The following is an 18576-nucleotide window of genomic DNA, read 5'->3' as shown; positions in this document are numbered from 1 at the left end:
AAATCGGGATCTTTCACTGATTCTGGGACGCCAATAATACGGAGATAGTTTCTTCTCTTGATCTTCGAGTCAATCTTTCAAGACGGCATTTTCTTTCTTTAAGGCCTGTAGTTCTACCTCCATACAGTCCGTATTTGTTTCCTGCGTTATCGTGTGTGATTCGAGTTCCTTGATCCTGCGATTCTGTGTTTCAAAGGATTCTTTTATTTCATCGCTGACCCATTTTTGGAAATTTCCTTAATTAAATCAGCTTTAAGGTCTTGCCTCAACTTTTCGAACTCTGATGCCATTTCAATTCTACAGTCTTTACCTTACCCCGCGTTTGACGTTGCAGTCTAGCTGTCATTCCTTCCCACACCTCTCAATAGTCACACCGCTTGCTGTCTCTTGTCGTTTATGCTCCGTGGTATGAGATTTTTTTGCAAATAATGTCAAAAGTGAGGTGTTTAGGGGGCAGCCTGAGCGGAGCTCTTCAGATTCCAGACTTCACAGCTGCATGATGTCACAGGAAGTCTTCCCCTTTTTATTTTAATCATTCTTTGCATTATTTTGGCAACCCATGTCAGATTGTCAAATTAATAAAGTTATCTAAAGGAAAATTGGTTCTTACCTGCTAATTTTCATTCTTAGAATACCACGGATCAGTCCAGACTCCTGGGTTTTGCCTCCCTTCCAGCAGGTGGAGACAGAGAAAGTTTCACTGACACTGCCATATATCCTGGTGTGCCACCTGCAGTCCCTCAGTATTTGCCTGTACCCAAGTCAAGATTCATATCATAACAATCCTAATGAAATAGAAACAACCTCCCACAATAAGCAGGAGAAAAAGGCAGAATCCCACAATGGAAAAATCCTCTCTTTCCAACCACAAAACATGAGAACACTCCTGAAATCCTGAGCAGTTCTGCAGCATATATTCAAAAGAAGTACAGATGGACTCTCCTCCTCAAGCAAGGCAGGACTCTGGACTGAAAATTAACAGGTAAGAATGAATTTTCCTTTCCTGTTCATACCCAGATCAGTCCAGACTCCTGGGATGTACCCAAGCTTCCCTAATTCGGGTGGGACTACGAGAGTCCCACTCGAAGAACACTTTCACTAAAGCCCATGACCTCTAGAGCATAGACATTCAAACAATAATGTCTGGTGAAAGTGTGCAAGGACTTCCAAAAGGCTGCCTGACTAATTTCCTGTGGCGACACCTGCTGGCACTCAGCCTAAGAAGCCGCCTGGACCGAACAGAGTGAGCCTTCAATCCTACTGGGACAGGATGCCCCTTACAGATATAAGCCAGTCCTAATAGCCTCCTTCAAACCACCTCGCTATCGGGGATTTTAAAGCCTTCTACCCTTTCTATGGTCCACTCCATAGTACAAAAAGATGGTCAGACACCCAGAAGCTATTGGTGACCTTGAGGTAACACAAAAAAGCTCACTTTACATCCAAACATCGCAGGTCTCTTGCGTGCGGTGTTGAAGAAATGGAATGCTGACACAATCTTTGGGAGGAAAAAGAGAGCATCGTCCGCAATGAGATCCTGGAATCTGAGATCTTCAAAAAGGGCTCACTGCACAACAACGTTTGCAGCTCCGAAATTCTTCTGGCCGAACAAATTGCCACCAGAAACGCAACCTTCAAGGTGAGATCCTTCACAGTTGGCCTCCACAGATGCTCAAAGGGAGCCACACACATTTCTCTCAGGACTAAGTTAAGATTCCAGGAAGGACATATCTTCTTCACCAGAGGACTCAAATGCGTTGCCCCCCCGAAGAAAACACCACATCTGGATGAGCAACCAAAATAATTCCATGTACCTTGCCATGAAGACAGCTCAAGGCCATGATCTGCACCTTGAGAGAGTTAAAGGCCAAGCCCTTCACCAATCCTTTCTGCAAAAAAGTTAAGATGTGTGCTATCAAGGCCTGAATAGGTTTTACTCCCTGACCCATACACCAGAACGCGAAGTACACCACGTGAAGTACACCACTTAAAACCGCTCTCTCTGAAGAGAGAGCGGTTTTAAGTGGTGTACCGCAAGGATCGGTGTTGGGACCGGTCCTGTTCAATATCTTTGTGAGCGACATTGCGGACGGGATAGAAGGTAAGGTTTGTCTTTTTGCGAATGACACTAAGATCTGCAACAGAGTGGACACGCCGAAAGGAGTGGAGAGAATGAGACGGGATCTAAGGAAACTGGAAGAGTGGTCGAAGATATGGCAGCTGAGATTCAATGCCAAGAAGTGCAAAGTCATGCATATGGGGAGCGGAAATCCGAATGAACTGTATTCGATGGGGGGGGAAAGGCTGATGTGCACGGAGCAGGAGAGGGACCTTGGGGTGATAGTGTCTAATGATATGAAGTCTGCGAAACAATGCGACAAGGCGATAGCAAAAGCCAGAAGAATGCTGGGCTACATAGAGAGAGGAATATCGAGTAAGAAAAGGGAAGTGATTATTCCCTTGTACAGGTCCTTGGTGAGGCCTCACCTGGAGTACTGTGTTCAGTTCTGGAGACCGTATCTACAAAAAGACAAAGACAAGATGGAAGCGGTACAGAGAAGGGCGACCAGAAAGGTGGAGGATCTTCATCGGATGACGTACGAGGAGAGATTGAAGAATCTAAATATGTACACCCTGGAGGAAAGGAGGAGCAGAGGTGATATGATACAGACTTTCAGATACTTGAAAGGTTTTAAAGATCCAAAGGCAACGACAAACCTTTACCATAAGAAAAAAATCAGCAGAACCAGGGGTCACGATTTGAAGCTCCAGGGAGGAAGATTCAGAACCAATGTCAGGAAGTATTTCTTCACGGAGAGGGTGGTGGATGCCTGGAATGCCCTTCCGGAGGAAGTGGTGAAGACCAGAACTGTGAAGGACTTCAAAGGGGCGTGGGATAAACACTGTGGATCCATAAAGTCAAGAGGCCGCCAATGAAGAGAGGTGACTCGCCAGAATGATGGCTACTGCCTGGAGACAATACCCTTATTCAATAACATACACATGGTTACTGTGACTCCAACATCACTCTAAGCTTCAACAGCAAGAGGAAATGTGGAAAAAAGGATTTGCACTCACAAAGACGGGAGTAGCTGGCTTGTTACGGCGGTTACTACCCCAAGCCAAATAACCAAATTACTACCTCCACCTTCCTCTATTCCTGATGCCTTTCAACTAGCTTGATCACTCCATTCTTATACTTCACTTTCAATGCATATCCAGCATAGTTCTCTGCTTCAAACGGCAGGGGAGAAGAAAAAACTGTTACTTCACACATCCAGCAGAGCTCTCTGCTTCAACGGCAGGGGAGAAGAAAAAAGGGTTCGCACTCACAAAGCGGGGAGTAGCTGGCTTGTTACGGCGGGTTACTACCCCAAACCAAATGTACCTGATACTTCACTCTCGATGCATATCCAGCATGGCTCTCTGCTTCAACGGCATGGGAGAAGAAGACTGATACATCACGAATTTCCAGCATAGCTCTCTGCTTCAACGGCAGGGGAAAAGAAAAACTGATACTTCACGCATATCCAGCATAACTTCAACGGCAGGGGAGAAGAAAAAAGGATTCACACTCACAAAGCGGGGAGTAGCTGGCTTGTTACGGCGGTTACTACCCCAAACCAAATGTGCCTGATACTTCACTTTCGATGCATATCCAGCATAGCTCTCTGCTTCAACGGCAGGGGAGAAGAAAAAAACTGATACCTCACGCATATCCAGCATAGCTCCCTGCTTCAACGGCAGGGGAGAAGATAAACAACCAATAAGGGCTGTATAACATAATCTGGGTAAAAACAAATAAGCATGGGTGTAGCTTGCTTATTGCGGCGGTTACTACCCCTACTACCTCTAACTAATCAAGCTAGATATTTCACTTGGATGCAGCTCCATCACCGCTCTCTACATTAATGGTGGGGGTGGAAGGGAAATAGATCCAAGAGCTAAGAGAAACAGATAAGTATGAGAGAAAAAATGAGGGAAGCTTGCTGGGCAGACTGGATGGGCCATTTGGTCTTCTTCTGCCGTCATTTCTATGTTTCTATGTTTCTATATGACTCTCCAAATCCTCACATAAAACAAGGAAGCGGAGGTCTTTCTAGCCTGCAACAAGGTGGAAATGACATCCTCTAGATATCCTTTCCCTTTAAGCGCTTCCTCTCAAAAGCCAAGCAGTGAGACTAAAGTGATCTGCCTGATCCAAAATATTGGACCCTGACAAAGACGCTTCGGTAGATGAACGAGCTGCAACAGACAGTCTACTGACAGATTGATCAGGTCCATAAACCATGGCTGCCGTGGCCACTTCGGTGCTACCAGGATCACTTCTCCAAGATGACTTTCTATCCGCTGTATCACTTTGCCCACTAGCAGCCACAAAGGGGCCACATAAAGAAGAATCCCTCGGGGCCAAGGTAGGACTAGGGTATCGACTCCTTCTGCCCCGTGTTCTCTTCTGCAACTGAAGAAGCTGGGTGCCTTGGCATTCCGTTGAGATGCCATCAAGTCCAGGCGGGGAGTACCCCACCTGTGACAAAGAAGAGCCATTGCCTCCTCCTCCGACAACTTCCACTCCCCAGGGTCCAGCTTCTGGCGACTGAGAAAATCCGCTTGAATATTTTCCACTCCGGGTATGTGATATGCTGCTAGTAACACCAGATGCTGTTCTGCCCAGAGAAACAACTCCTGGGCCTCCACCTGACTCTTGTTTGCCCCTTGTCGACTGATATAAGCCACAGTGATTGTGTTGTCCAATAAGATGCACACTGGGCAGCCACGTAATAGAGGCAGAAAGGCAAGCAACACAAAACACACCACCCTGGTTTCCAATCAATTGATCAAGTCACTTGGGCCAACTGACTCTGGCACACCATACCCCAGCCGGAGAGACTGGCATTGGTGGTAACTACCACCGATTCTGGAACATACAAGTCCAATCCGCGTCCCAGCCACCATGAAAGACTTGACCTCGCAGTCTCCTCCAGCGACAGCGGAAGATGAAACTGTTCCGAGAAAGGATCCCAACAGGAAAGAAGAGACTTTTGCAGAGGCCGCATGTGCGCAAAAGCCCAAGGAACTAGCTCCAATGTCAAATCCATAGAGCCTAGAACCTGAAGGTAATCCCAGACCCTGGGCACCGCAGCATTCAACAGCCTGTGAACCTGCTTCTGTAGCTTGAGAATGCGACCCTTGGTAAGAAAAACCTTTCCTAACCTGGTGTCAAAGTGCACTCCTAAGAACTCCAGAACCTGAGAAGGGGTGAGATGACTTTTTGCTGGATTCACCATTCAGCCTGGAGACCTCAACTGCTGCAAGACCTGAGACACAGCTTGACCGCAGAGGACTTCTGACATCACCCAAATGAGCCAGTCATCCAGATACAGGTGAACCAGAACGCCTTTGTTTTCGAACGCTACCGCCACAACCACCATCATCTTGGTAAACTTACATGGAGTCGGAAAGGAAGGGCACAAAACTAAAAATGCCAGACCGAAAGGAAGGGCACAAAACTAAAAATGCTTTCCAAAGACCATGAACCTCAGAAATCGTTGGTGATCTTGGCAGATTGCTAGGTGCAGGTATGCTTCGGCAAAGTCTAGAGAAGCCAGAAACTTTCCTTTACGCAATGACCAAGTGCAGGGTTTCCAGGCAAAAATGAGGAACCCTGAGAGCCATATTCATCTTTTTCAAATCCAAAACTGAACAGAAGGACTCTTCCTTTTTTGGCACCACGATATATATGGAATACCTTCCTGTTCTTTGTTCCCCCATAGGCACGGGAATGACAGCTTCCAGCCTCTGCAACCGATCCATGGTTTCATGGTCCACCTTCCTTTTGCCGAATGGAGCACAAGGGGAGATCATGAACAAGTCTTGAAGCGGTCAGGAGAATTCTAACGCATAACCATCTGTTATCACACTTAGGACTCAGTGGTCTGTCATGATTCTGGCCCACTCCTCAGAAAACAGGGTCAGTCGCCCACCAATAGAAGGAACTGAGGAGTGGACTGGCCTCGCTTCATTGTGAGGATTTAGCTCCACCAGATCCCTGGCCTAGACTATCTCTGTTTGGCTTTCTGCCCCCTCAAAAGGACTGGCTCCAGGATTGTTGCCTCCTGACTCCTTGTTTCTGGGCTCCCACCGGGGGCTTATAAAACCTTCTTTTCAGCCGGAAACAAGAACGCCCCACAAAGGAACTTGAATCCTTTAGGATTATCTTCTGGCAACCTATGCCTTTGGTCTCTGAGATGCTTTATGAGCTCTTCTAAGTCCACTCCAAATAGAAGCTTTCCTTTGAAAGGCAATGCTTCTAAGCGTGACTTGGACCAAACAACCACCGACCAGTTCCTTAACCAAAGGACTCATCCCTGAAAAGATGGTCCCCCTCTTCATCTGAATCAAGCTCCCTCCTATTTGCGTAGCCCTGCACTGCCGGAGACAATAGGGGAGGAAGATCCTCTGATCCCCTGAAAAATACTGAAGTCCCTTCAGCTGGAGAGAACATGGCTGCCATTCTTGTGTCCAGCGGGAGGGTATTCGCCTGTCTTCTGTTTACCCTGCCACTCCGGCACAGCTTACGCCTGCTTAAATCCGCCCTCTCCACCAGAGAGGTATCAGGAGCAGAGCCTGACGTGCAAAAGCCGCGCGCGCATCGTTGCATGAGCGGCAGGCACTGCCATGCGCCATCTCCTGACTAAAACAGCCGCACCGCACCGGAAAGGTAGGCCTGACCACATGGCTGATGAGTCCTGCCATTCAAGAACTCCTGTCCCAGCAAAGCATAACTTATCTGGCACCTCCCGCAGCCTTCCCAGCTGCTATACACTGCTGCTCTGCTTGTCGCCTTTTTTTTTTTTTTCAAACTTTTTTTTTTTAAACTTTAATCAGAATTACAAAACAGAGAGTACATCCCTGTGTGGCAGAAGAGCCGCAGGACGCCAAGAGTTCTCCTGGGAGGTGGGGGAGGGAACTGGAACCACCAGATATCCACCCCGGATGGCAAAAAGACCAAGCCAGGCAAGGTTCCCCAACCACCTGCCCATCTACCTCAGAAGCAGGAGGGTTGGCCCCACCAGGGCCTAGCAACCTTCTGGGAGGAATTCTAAAAAAACTCTCTTCTTTGCTTTTCCTTTTTTTTCTTTTGGACTGCAGGATTTGCACCTCTACCATCTGCTGGAGACAGAGAAATACTGAGGGATTACAGGTGGCACACCAGGATATATGGCAGTGTCAGTGAAACTTTCTCTGTCGCACTGCTACATATCTGAGAGTGCCAACTGCAGTCCCTCACTATTGACCTGTACCCAAGCCAAGATAATTTAACAATAGGGCGAACCAAGCCCCTGGGATGGATAACCACCAACCACAGTCAACAGAAAAACTCCAGAACATTGTAACAAATTCAACATAGCTTTGAAAATCATCTTCGTATGAGCCTAAAGGCCCAGCAGCAGAACAAGCAGTCTTTCGGCAGAGAACCTCCAAGGGTGGGCCTCTGGACTTATCTGTTGTATTACAGGAAAGAAAATTAGCAGGTAAGAATCAATTTTCCTTTCCTGAACATACCCAGATCAGTCCAGACAAGTGGGATGTACCAAAAACCCCCTTTACCGGGTCGGGCAGGAACCCGAAAGACCCGCTCTCAGCACACTCTCACCAAAAGGAGTCGCCTTTGGGGTGTGCACATCCAAAACGGTAATGCGTAGTGAAAGTGTGAAGTGAGGACCAAACTGCGGCCCTACATATCTCCTGAGAAGACACCAGTTGACACTCGGCCCATGAGGATGCCTGGGCGTGAGTGGAATGATCTTTAAGCCTCTCTGGCACTGCGTGGCCCTTAGAAACATAGGCCGAGCAAATAGTCTCTTTCAACCAGCGAGCCAAGGAAGCTTTAAACGCTTTCTCTCCCTTTTTTGGTCCCCCGAATAGCACAAAAAGGTGATCAGATTGACGAAATGAGTTGGGACCTTCAAATAACGCAACAGAGCGTGTCGCACATCCAAAAAATGGAGAGCCTGTCCCATAGAAGAATCATGAGACCAGTCCGGAAATCCCGGTAACTCCACAGTCTGATTCACATGAAAGTCCGAAACCACTTTAGGGAGAAAGGAAGGCACCGTACGCAAGGAAACTGCATCCGACGATATCCGCAGGAAAGGATCACGGCAGGAAAGAGCTTGCAACTCTAAGATCTGTCTAGCTGAACAAATGGCTACCAAAAAGACAGTCTTCAAAGTGAGAGTCTTCAAGGATGCTCGAGCCAAGGATTCAAAAGGATACTCACAGAGAACCTGCAATACTATGTTAAGATTACACTCCAGACACACCTTCCGAAGAGGGGGACGCAGGTGCTTAACACCTTTTAGAAAAACGCACGACGTCAGGGTGGGAAGCCAAAGACCTCCCTGTACCGTCCCTCGGAGGCAACCCAACGCTGAGACCTGGACCCTAAGTGAGCTAAAGGCCAACCCCTTGGACAAGCCCTACTGCAAACAGGCCAAAATGTGCGGGACGGAAACCAATAGCGGGTCCAAATCCTGCTGACGCACCAGGAGTCGAAAACCTTCCACACTCTGGAATAAGCCAGAGACATAGCCAGCCACCGAGCCTGAAGGAGGGTCATAATAACTGTTTCCGAATACCCCTTCAGATGCAACCACCGCCTCTCAAAAGCCAGGCCATGAGACAGAAGCAATCCGCAAGATCCAAAAATATGGGACCTTGTCACAGAAGGCCCCACAATGAGCCAGACGCAGCGGTTCGTTCACTGCCAGACATACCAGATCTGCGAACCACGGGTGTCGCAGCCACGCCGGTGCCATGAGAATCACCGAACACGGATGAGCCTCTATCCACATGAGCATTCACACTATGAGGGGCCACGGACGGAAAACATATAGAAGGATCCCGGCAGGCCATGGTCACACAAGAGCATCAAGACCCACCGCCCCGGTCTCCCTCCGGTGACTGAAGAAACTCTCTGTCTTGGCAATGGATCTTGTTGCCATGAGGTCTAGCTGAGGAGTCCCCCAGTGGGCACAAATGAGATTCCAGGCTTCTGTGGACAGTTCCCACTCCCCCATATCCAACTGCCACCGGCTGAGATAATCCACTTGGATGTTGTCCACTCCTGCGACGTGTGAGGCAGCCAGACCTTTGATATGGAGTTCTGCCCATCCGAACAAGAGCTGAGCCTCCTGGGCCACGGCGTGACTCTTGGTTCCCCCCTGGCGATTGATGAATGCCACCGTCGAGTTGTCTGAAAAAAACACTCTTACCATTCGATTGTGGACCAAGGGCAGAAACACTTGAAGGGCCCTGCGCACCACCCGTGTCTCCAGCCGATTGATGGACCATGACTGTTCTGACACCAACCAGATGCTCTGCGCTGACCTGCCCAGGCACACTGCCCGCCAGCCCAGAAGACTGGCATCCGTAGTCACCACCACCCAATCTGGGACTTCAAGGGGTATTCCTTTCTCTAGGTTGCTCCTTGTCATCCACCACACCAGACTGGACCTGGCCACCTGTGACAGAGGTAGTGGCAGGAAATACTGTTCCGACAAAAGGTTCCAGTGGGCTAACAATGCCTTCTGCAGGGGGCGCATATGAGGGAATGCCCAAGGCACCAGCTTCAATGTCGAAGCCATCGATCCCAGGACCTGTAGATAGTCCCAGACCTTGGGAACTGGAAGTCGAAGCAGGCGATCTGAGTTTGGACCTTGACCACCCTGTCAGCAGTGAGGAACACTTTTCCCCAATGAGTGTCAAAGTGGGAGCCCAAGTACTCCAGGACCTGAGAAGGAACCAAGTAACTCTTCGGCCGATTGATGATCCATCCCAGAGACTCCAGAAGAGAACATACCCGGAGGACCACCAGGATGCACTCTTCCTGGGACTTTGCTGTGATGAGCCAATCGTCCAGACAGGGATGCACCAGAATCCCGTCCTTCCTCAGGGAGGCCGCGGTGACCACCATCACTTTTGTGAAGATACGAGGAGCGGTGGCCAGGCCGAATGAAAGGGCCCAAAACTGAAAATGCCATCCCAGCACCTTGAAACGGAGAAACCGCTGGTGGTCCTGATGAATAGGGATATGCAGATAGGCCTCGGTGAGGTCCAGAGAAGCCAAGAACTTTCCTTTCCGGACTTCCGCTATCACGGTGCGCAACGTCTCCATCCGAAACATGGTACCTTCAAACTCCAGTTGACCTTCTGGAGGTCCAAGATGGGTTGAAAAGTGCTGTCCTTTTTTGACACCATGAAATAAATGGAGTACCTTCCCTGTCCTTGCTCTGAGACTGGAACTGGGACCACAGCTTCCAGATCTAACAATTTTTGAAGAGTTCCCCCGATGGCCGCTCTCTTGCTTTGGGAAAGACAGTGCGACTCCAGAAAAGCCGACCTGAGTGGGTGAGAAAACTCTAATCCCTGACGACCTCTAGCACTCACTGGTTGGCGGTGATCTTGGTCCACTCCTCGTAAAACCGGGACACTTTGCCCCCGATCATCACCTCCGAGGAGTGGACCTGCTTGAGTTCATTGTGAAGACTTGAGTCCGCCTGCTCCCTGGATGGACCCGCCTCTGCAAGACTTTCCGGGACCACGAAAGGACTGCTGCCTCCCCGAGGGCTGTCGTGACGTTGCTGGTCCGGACGACTTGCCAGAACGAAAACACCTCGCCTCTCGAAAACGGGGAAGAGAGGAAAAGGGCTTCCGCGCTGCCTTCTTATCCTCTGGCAATCTGTTGTCCCTGGTCTACTCCAGCGACTTCATGAGTTGACTGAGGTCCTCCCTGAACAGAAGCTTGCCCTTAAAGGGAAGGTTACACAGCTGCGCCTTGGACAAGAGATCTGCCAACTAACGCACAGCCACAAGAGCCGTCTTGCCGCTACTACCGACACCATGCTACGAGCCGTGGTCTACACAAGGTCGTATAAGGCACTGGCCATATACGCAACCCCCGCCTCGAGGTGTGCCGCCTGGAGTGGTGACAGCATCCCTGTTGAAGACTGTTCCTGAGGCTTCTGGATCCAATATAAACAGGCATGTTGCATCAGACTGGCACAGACTGCCACCCGGAGCCCCAAAGCGGACACCTCAAAGACCCGTTTAAGCTGTGCTTCCAACTTCCAATCCTGCACGTCCTTCAGAGCAGCTGCCCCGGCAACCAGAATTGTGGTTTTCTTATTGACCGCTGACACGCGGCATCCACCTTCGGGATCCTGAGGGATTCCAGATGATCCTGCAGCAAGGGATAAAGTTTTGCCATTGCTTTCCCCACTTTCAAACCGGAGTCCGGGGAGTCCCATTCCCAGCTGATCAGCTTCTGGATCATTTTAGGAATGGGGTAGGCACTAGGGGGTTTCCGCAGCCCGTCCAACACCGGATTAACTCCCTCGTTATCCGATTCCTCCAGGGAGAGCTTTACCCCTAATTCCTCCAGAACCTGGGGGATAAGGGATCTCAACTCCTCCCTCTTGAACAGGTGGATCACCGGCGGGTCATCGCCCTCAGCCTCAAGCCCATCCAAGGCCCCCTGATCATCCTTAGGGTCATCTGGATCGTGGGGGATTCCCCCATCCGGGCCAGCATCCATGTCCTCCATCGGGGACAAGCCACTCTCATCCTGAGGGTCATCCAAATCCTCTGAATCCCTGGTATCTGAGACCAGGCATGCTGAGCGGGGTCCCTGAGGCTGTCCCCGCGATCCCGCAGCCCTCAATGAGTCACCCCTCGGCCTCTTAGCGGAGAGTGAAGGACTGTCTTTATCGCACCTCTTCCCGGCTTCCCTAGCCAGGGAAGCCTCATGGAGCAGAAGGACGAATTTGGGCGAGAAGCCCCACTGGTCCCCCGAGGGTCCCTCCTGGCCACCGAGATCTGGCCCAGATGCCCCCCTCCACCTGCTACTGGACCACAGGGGATGGGAGGAGGGGAATCTCCGGAGCCCCGGGATTGGGCCCCCTTATTCAACTCCCCCTCCATGGAGGCAGAAACATAGGCCTGAGGCCCTCCCGCGGTCCGCACTGACTGCAAAGATTGCCTCCTTGCAGGCTTGGCCGAAGCTCCCTCTCCCCCCCCCCCCCCCCCGCACATCCCGTGCAAAAGGAGAGGGGGTTCAGATATGCGGACTAGGTTCCACGAGAGGCCTATCTGTCCTGGTGGAGATTCGCGAGGGGGGAGGGGTGCACCACGTGGCCGCTGCGGAGCAGGAGCTACAGGGCGTACCGAGGCGAAGTTCCCGCCGGTGCGAACCAGGAGCGCTGATGCCGTGGGAAACGAGCACGGGCGCCAGCGAAATAAAAATAAAATGAAGGGGCACTTCCCCCACTCGGGGCACCCTCCTGAGGTGGCAAAGGCTAATCCTCCCTCCCGCTGCACCGCCCAGGACCTATGGGGCCGACCCTCAACAATCCCACCAAGCAGGCCGCCCTATCAGCAGCCCAGACAGAGCTGCCGCCGCCGCTGCTGCTGATGAACCTCAGAGCCTTTTTTTTTGTTAAGAAAAAACCCCAGCAGCAAGAACCCAGAAAGACAAAACCTCCACCGGGGGGATACTTCCCTGAATCCAAGGGGCAGGCGGAGGAGGACTTCAGGACCCACTGAGGGGAACCAGTCCCCTGGCTATCAGTGGTTCTGGGGTCGTGGGCTAAAATTGCCAGGTGTATCCAACTCCCCATTCGCCCGGCTCAACCCGAGGAATGGGCCTCCACAGGAACCTGGCACCTCGGGGAGCAGAAAAACTTCCAAAACACCAGATCAGTCAAGACTACAGGTAAACATCTCTACCATCTGCCGGAGGCAGAGAAATACTGAGGGACTGCAGGTGGCACTCTCAGATATGTAGCAGTGCCCAAAGGTTTGTCCTCTGCCTCCATCTGCTGGTAGAGATGAATAAACCCACTTGTCTGGACTGATCTGGGTATGTTCAGGAATAGGGGACACTCCATGAAGCTAGTAGGTAGCACATTTAAAACAAATCAGAGAAAGTATATTTTCACAACGTGCACAATTAAACTGTGGAATTTGTTGCCAATGGATATGATGAAATTAGTTAGTGGAGAAATTCAAGGAGGAAAAGTCTGTAAACCATTATTAGCCATGTAGACTTTGAAAAGCCACTGTTTATCCCTGGTTGTAAGCAAGAAGGATTGGACTTATTCTTTGGAATACTTCCAGGTATTTGTGACCTGGATTGGCCTCAGGATGCTGGGCTTGATGCATCTTTGGTCTGACCCAGCCTGGCATGGGTATGTTCTTATGGCATGGGCTTGATGTATGCTGCCTGCATGGAATGAGAGGATAGGTACTTGAGACGTGCTGCTCGCACAAGAGGACACACACTAGACACGTGCTGCTTACATGGGAGAGAGGGACACATTACTGCAGGAACCCTGCTCTCTTTGACCAGCCTAACGCTGACTAGTTGCGTCGAAACCTAGGATATAACATCCAGACCTGGTCACTCACTCTAGGAAGAGGGGCCGGGCCACAGTCTCTCCTGCAGTGTGAGCCTTGTGGAAGAGGGTGTAGAGGTACGGGAGCAGTAAGTATCTCAGATGCAAGGCTTTCCTTATGGCCCGCTGTGCTTCTGGGCTGAAGACATACGGCTCCTGGGGCTGCAAAGCAGAACAGGAAAGACAGATGAGGAAAGGAAGGTGGGACTCAGAATTCAGTCTCAGCAAAATGTAAGGCTACAAGCATGAGATCACTGTGCATATGAGAGGGCATGAGTGTGAATATGAGTGAGTGATGTGAAAGATTAGTTGCCTTGACCCCTGGCGAGGATTCCCGTAGTGAGCAGAGAGCCACAATCTGAGCCCTGGGGCAGGGCAAAAACAACTCGTAAAGAATTGTAGGGCAGTCATTTTGTAATGACTGCCCTACAATTCTTTACGAGTTGTTTTTGGTGCCTCATAAAAGTTTTATTCTGCTACTAGAATGCATTCATTTACTTTTGTAAACCAGGCCTCTCCCTGGGTATTTCTGCAGCCCTCCCTCCCTCCCTCCTGTGAACAGGCTTTTCCCCTAGGTATATTCACTCTTTTTTCTCCAGTGCCCAGGCCTCTAACCCAGGTATCACTATAATCTGCCCTTCTTCCCTCCCTCCTTTAATCAGGCCTTTCTACCCACCTCCCTCTTTACTGTGACCGGGCCTCTCTGCCCCTTTCTCTGCCTCCTGTGATCAGGCCTCTCTGTACTCCTCCTTCCCTCCCTTCCATGACCAGGCCTCATATCACACCCGGCGGTACTCACTAGGCCTCTTTCATTATTGTGATTTCTCATGAATGGGTAGAACACTCCCAGCTGGGTCCATCGCACACACAGCTCTTCTGTTGTGTTGCCAGCGAAGCCACAAATATCCGCTCCGACCAGGGGCACTCCATACATATTAAAGAGCAAAACAGCTGGGAAGAGTAGAGAGTCAGAAAATTAAGAAAAACTCCTGGGTTCTAATCCCAGATCGGTCACTGTCTTTGTATGACACCAGGAAGTCACATCATCATCTCTCTCTGCTTAATCAATCAGTCGTAAATGAGCACTAGTAATAATCTGATTGATAAGACTGAAACAAGGCAGGCACTCTCCAGAGAGAGAGAGAGAGAGAGAGAGAGAGAGATCAAGAGGCTGCTGCCATCCCTACTCAAAACGCCGGGCTTCTAAGCAATCACATGCCAACATGTGCTATAATGCAAGTCTACCTGGCAACAATGAAGCTTGCTGGGAATTCTCTCTCCAAGACATTTTACCAACATGTACTGGTACACATAGGAATAAAGCGACAACTCCATGTCATGAGGCACAGGTTGAGCTGGGCCTGGGGTAAAATATACTTGGGGTAAAAACCAGCCTGTGCCTCATAACATGCGGTTATCTGTTCACCTCATGTATGAGGCACTAATCAGTTATCCGAGTCAAGACCCTCAATGCTGGAGGAATTGTAAACTGGAGGGGTCTCTGCTACATATTTGGTGGAATTGTCCCAAAGTGGTTCCATATTGGCGATGGATTGAGGCTACGCTCCTTCAAATGCTGGGTATGACAATTCCCTTCACACCTGCGATTACCTGTTATCGGCGTAACCTTTGTCCTGGCCATCATATACAAGAATTGTGATTAATCACGTCTTATGTGCTGCACGGCAGGAATTGGCAACCCACTGGCGCCAGGCTCTACCACCTACAGCTCAATCGGTCACTCATAGGCTATGGACTGCTATGAATTAAGTTGACTTAGAAAATAGCCACTGCTATTACTAGCAACAGTAACATGGAATAGACTTCGTTTTTGGGTACTTGCCAGGTTCTTATGGCCTGGATTAGCCACTGTTGGAAACAGGATGCTGGGCTTGATGGACCCTTGGTCTGACCCAGCATGGCATGTTCTTATGTTCTTATCTACAGGCAGTACAGAATGATAGGGTCTCACATCATGCTAAAATCTGGGAACCATTTTTGAGATGGTACAATGATCTCTAAGGCCCAGTAACTCTTAAAAAGGTGACTATGGTCTAGTAGCTGAGGACCTGGGTCGCTGCCGTCAGAGGATACCAGGGGACCATCTGGAAAAGGACAGATCCTAACCATACTTCTTGCCAACTGGATATATTGTACTGGACTGGATACTTTTACGATGCCTCGGGTGTAGGTGGGAGGGAGGGGTGATTAAAAGGGAAAATATAGATAGGCAATTTATGTATACCGTAAGGGGAATGTTGTCATCTGACATTATTATCTGTTAATGGTACGGTTTATTATGTATTGGATTAAGTGTAATCTTTTCTGTTTATGTCATATAGTTTGGTTTGAATGGGTGGGTTCTCTTGTTACCGGCATACACTATGCGATCAGCTGACAAGTTGGTCCCTGAAGGCAGATCATTCCTCATGTACAGTACCTGACTGGTCTGGTCCTGGGAGGGGGGAGGGGGGAGGTGTGGGAGGGGGGTGGGGTGCAGAGGGGGATTGTATGGTAGGTTCTTTAAATGGTATCAGTGGCAGGTTGCTATTTCCAGATGTTAATTCTGTATTCTTCACATCGTTCCGTCAGTGTTGGGTTGTATTCACTTTTGGCTCATAGAAGAATATGCTGTGATATGTTGTTTGTTGTACTGATTACCAATAAAAAACGTTTACAACAAAAAAGGTGACTATGGTCTAGTAGCTGAGGACCTGGGTCGCTGCCGTCAGAGGATACCAGGGGACCATCTGGAAAAGGACAGATCCTAACCATACTTCTTGCCAACTGGATATATTGTACTGGACTGGATACTTTTACGATGCCTCGGGTGTAGGTGGGAGGGAGGGGTGATTAAAAGGGAAAATATAGATAGGCAATTTATGTATACCGTAAGGGGAATGTTGTCATCTGACATTATTATCTGTTAATGGTACGGTTTATTATGTATTGGATTAAGTGTTACTGCCAATAAAAATGTAATTTAAAAAAAAAAGTGCAAAGAAATGAGAGAGACATCAGTGTCTGAAACTCGCATGAGGTCATGAGATCAGGAAATTAATATGATGTGATCCAGGGAAGGATAGAGTTAGCCTATGTCCCTCGAAGAACAATCTGTCATTCTGGTTATTTCAGACTCTGCAAACCCAGCCTCCCCTGGGACAACTTGGAGCCAGGAATAGTACTGGAAACTATCATTGGTGCTCTTTTCATAGGCTAGAAACAAGATCCCCACACCATGGTTTTCTATCCATGCTCTACCCCCCCTACTCATCCATTCTTCCCATGCTCCTCCCCATCATCATCTCCCAAGCACCCAAGGCTCCTTACCAGCCATGTCCCCCACTGCTGTTCCCTCATCATCAACATCTCTAATATCACTCCACCATCCAACTCACCAGTCCTATTCCCCACTAACGCTCCTCCCACTGTACAAGAATTACCCTGGTTTGATATGACCGAGATATGCTATAAAAGAAAATTGGTTCTTACCTGCTAATTTTCGTTCCTGTAGTACCACGGATCAGTCCAGACTCCTGGGTTTTGCCTCCCCACCAGCAGATGGAGACAGAGAAGTTTTGACTGACTCTGCCCTATACCCTAAGGTGCCACCTACAGTCCGTCAGTATTACACTGTGTCAAAGCAGAACATTTTAAAATCCAATAAACTACTATAATTTCAAAATCATCCTCGAAAAGCCGAGGGAAAAAAAACCCCCGCACTCAGGCAGCCCGCTCATCAACCCCAAGTGGGTGCAGAACCTGAGAAAAAAAACTCGGAAACTTTGAAAAATTAATCTGCAGATAAGAAAAGAACTGCACTGAACGAGCGGATTCTTCATTATCTCATACTGAAAAGGGCGGGACTCTGGACTGATCCGTGGTACTACAGGAACGAAAATTAGCAGGTAAGAAGCATTTTTCTTTTCCCTGTACGTACCTGGATAGCTTTATTACATGGGATGGGACCCTGAGAGTCCTGCTCGGATCACATCTTCACCAAACCCCGCAGATACTGGGGCCTGAATGTCCAAGCGATAATGTCTAGCAAAGGTGGCCACTCTACAAATCTCTTGCGGCGAAATTTGCTGACATTCTGCCCAGGAGGTTGCCTGTGAATGGGTAGAATGTGCTCAAAGACCAACCGAAAGTGGCCGGCCATGAAGCAGGTACGCCAAACCAATAGCCTCTTTCAACCAATAAGCGATCATCGCCCTAGACGCCTTGTGCCCTCTTTTGGGGGCCACTCCACAATACAAAGAGATGATCCGACATACGGAAACTGTTTGTAATCTCCAGATACCGCAACAGTACGCTGTGGACATCCAACCTTCTCAGGTCTCTAGACAGTGGATCAGAGCTATCCAAATCCATAAAGGATGGGAGTTCCACTGACTGATTCAAATAAAAAGAGGAAACCACCTTCGGGAGAAAGGAAGGAACTGTTCGCAATGAGACTCCCGAGTCCGTGATCCTTAAAAAGAGTTCCCTGCAGGATAATGCCTGGAGTTCCGACACCCGGCAAGCTGAGGAAATAGCCACAAGGAACACCACCTTCAACGAAACGTCCTTTGGCGTCGCCTTCTTGAGTAGCTCAAAGGGCGCCGCACACAAAGCTTTGAAAACCAAATTTAGGCTCCTCAAAGGGCAAGGATTCTTGACCGGAGGACGCATATGTTTTGTCCCTGGGAGAAAACGCACCACGACCAGATGTGCGGCTAAGGCTAATCCGCGTATCTTGCCCCAAAAACAACTGACGGCCGCTACTTGTACCCATAAAGACCTACACGATAGGCCTTTAGCAAGACCAGCCTGTAGAAAAGATAATATATCAGATACCTGAGCCTGAGTAGGCTTGACTTTGTGGTCTACACACCACGCCTCAAAGACCCCCCATACCCTGACATAGACCAAAGAGGTAGAGGTTTTCCTGGAAGCAAAAGGGTAGCTACAACCGCGTCCTAATAACCTCTGTTCTTCAGATGTTGCCTCTCAAAAACCATGCCGCAAGACAAAAGCGATCTGCCTCTTCCAAACAAACGGGCCCCTGACGCAGCAGATTCAGGATGTCCATCGTTAGGTTGATCAGATCCACAAACCATGGGCATCTTGGCCATTC

The 18576-nt window shown here is 49.4% G+C and overlaps 1 protein-coding gene across 1 annotated transcript in view; it reads right to left on the bottom strand.

The window, feature by feature from the left end:
• The window catches only part of GAA (glucosidase alpha, acid), a 76120-nt gene that overhangs the window by 9079 nt on the left and 48465 nt on the right, over nt 1-18576 (bottom strand). Inside the window, exons 14-15 of the mRNA XM_029599183.1 lie at nt 14257-14408; nt 13471-13619 (exon numbers count right to left, since the gene is read on the bottom strand). Coding sequence (XP_029455043.1) covers nt 13471-13619; nt 14257-14408 — 301 coding nt within the window. The remainder of the gene's footprint in view (nt 1-13470; nt 13620-14256; nt 14409-18576) is intronic.

This window comes from Rhinatrema bivittatum, chromosome 4 (assembly GCF_901001135.1).
Source record: "Rhinatrema bivittatum chromosome 4, aRhiBiv1.1, whole genome shotgun sequence".
NCBI classification, from domain to species: Eukaryota; Metazoa; Chordata; class Amphibia; order Gymnophiona; family Rhinatrematidae; genus Rhinatrema; species Rhinatrema bivittatum.
Note: the sequence above shows the minus strand (reverse complement) of the source record. Positions and strands in the feature narration are given on the sequence as shown.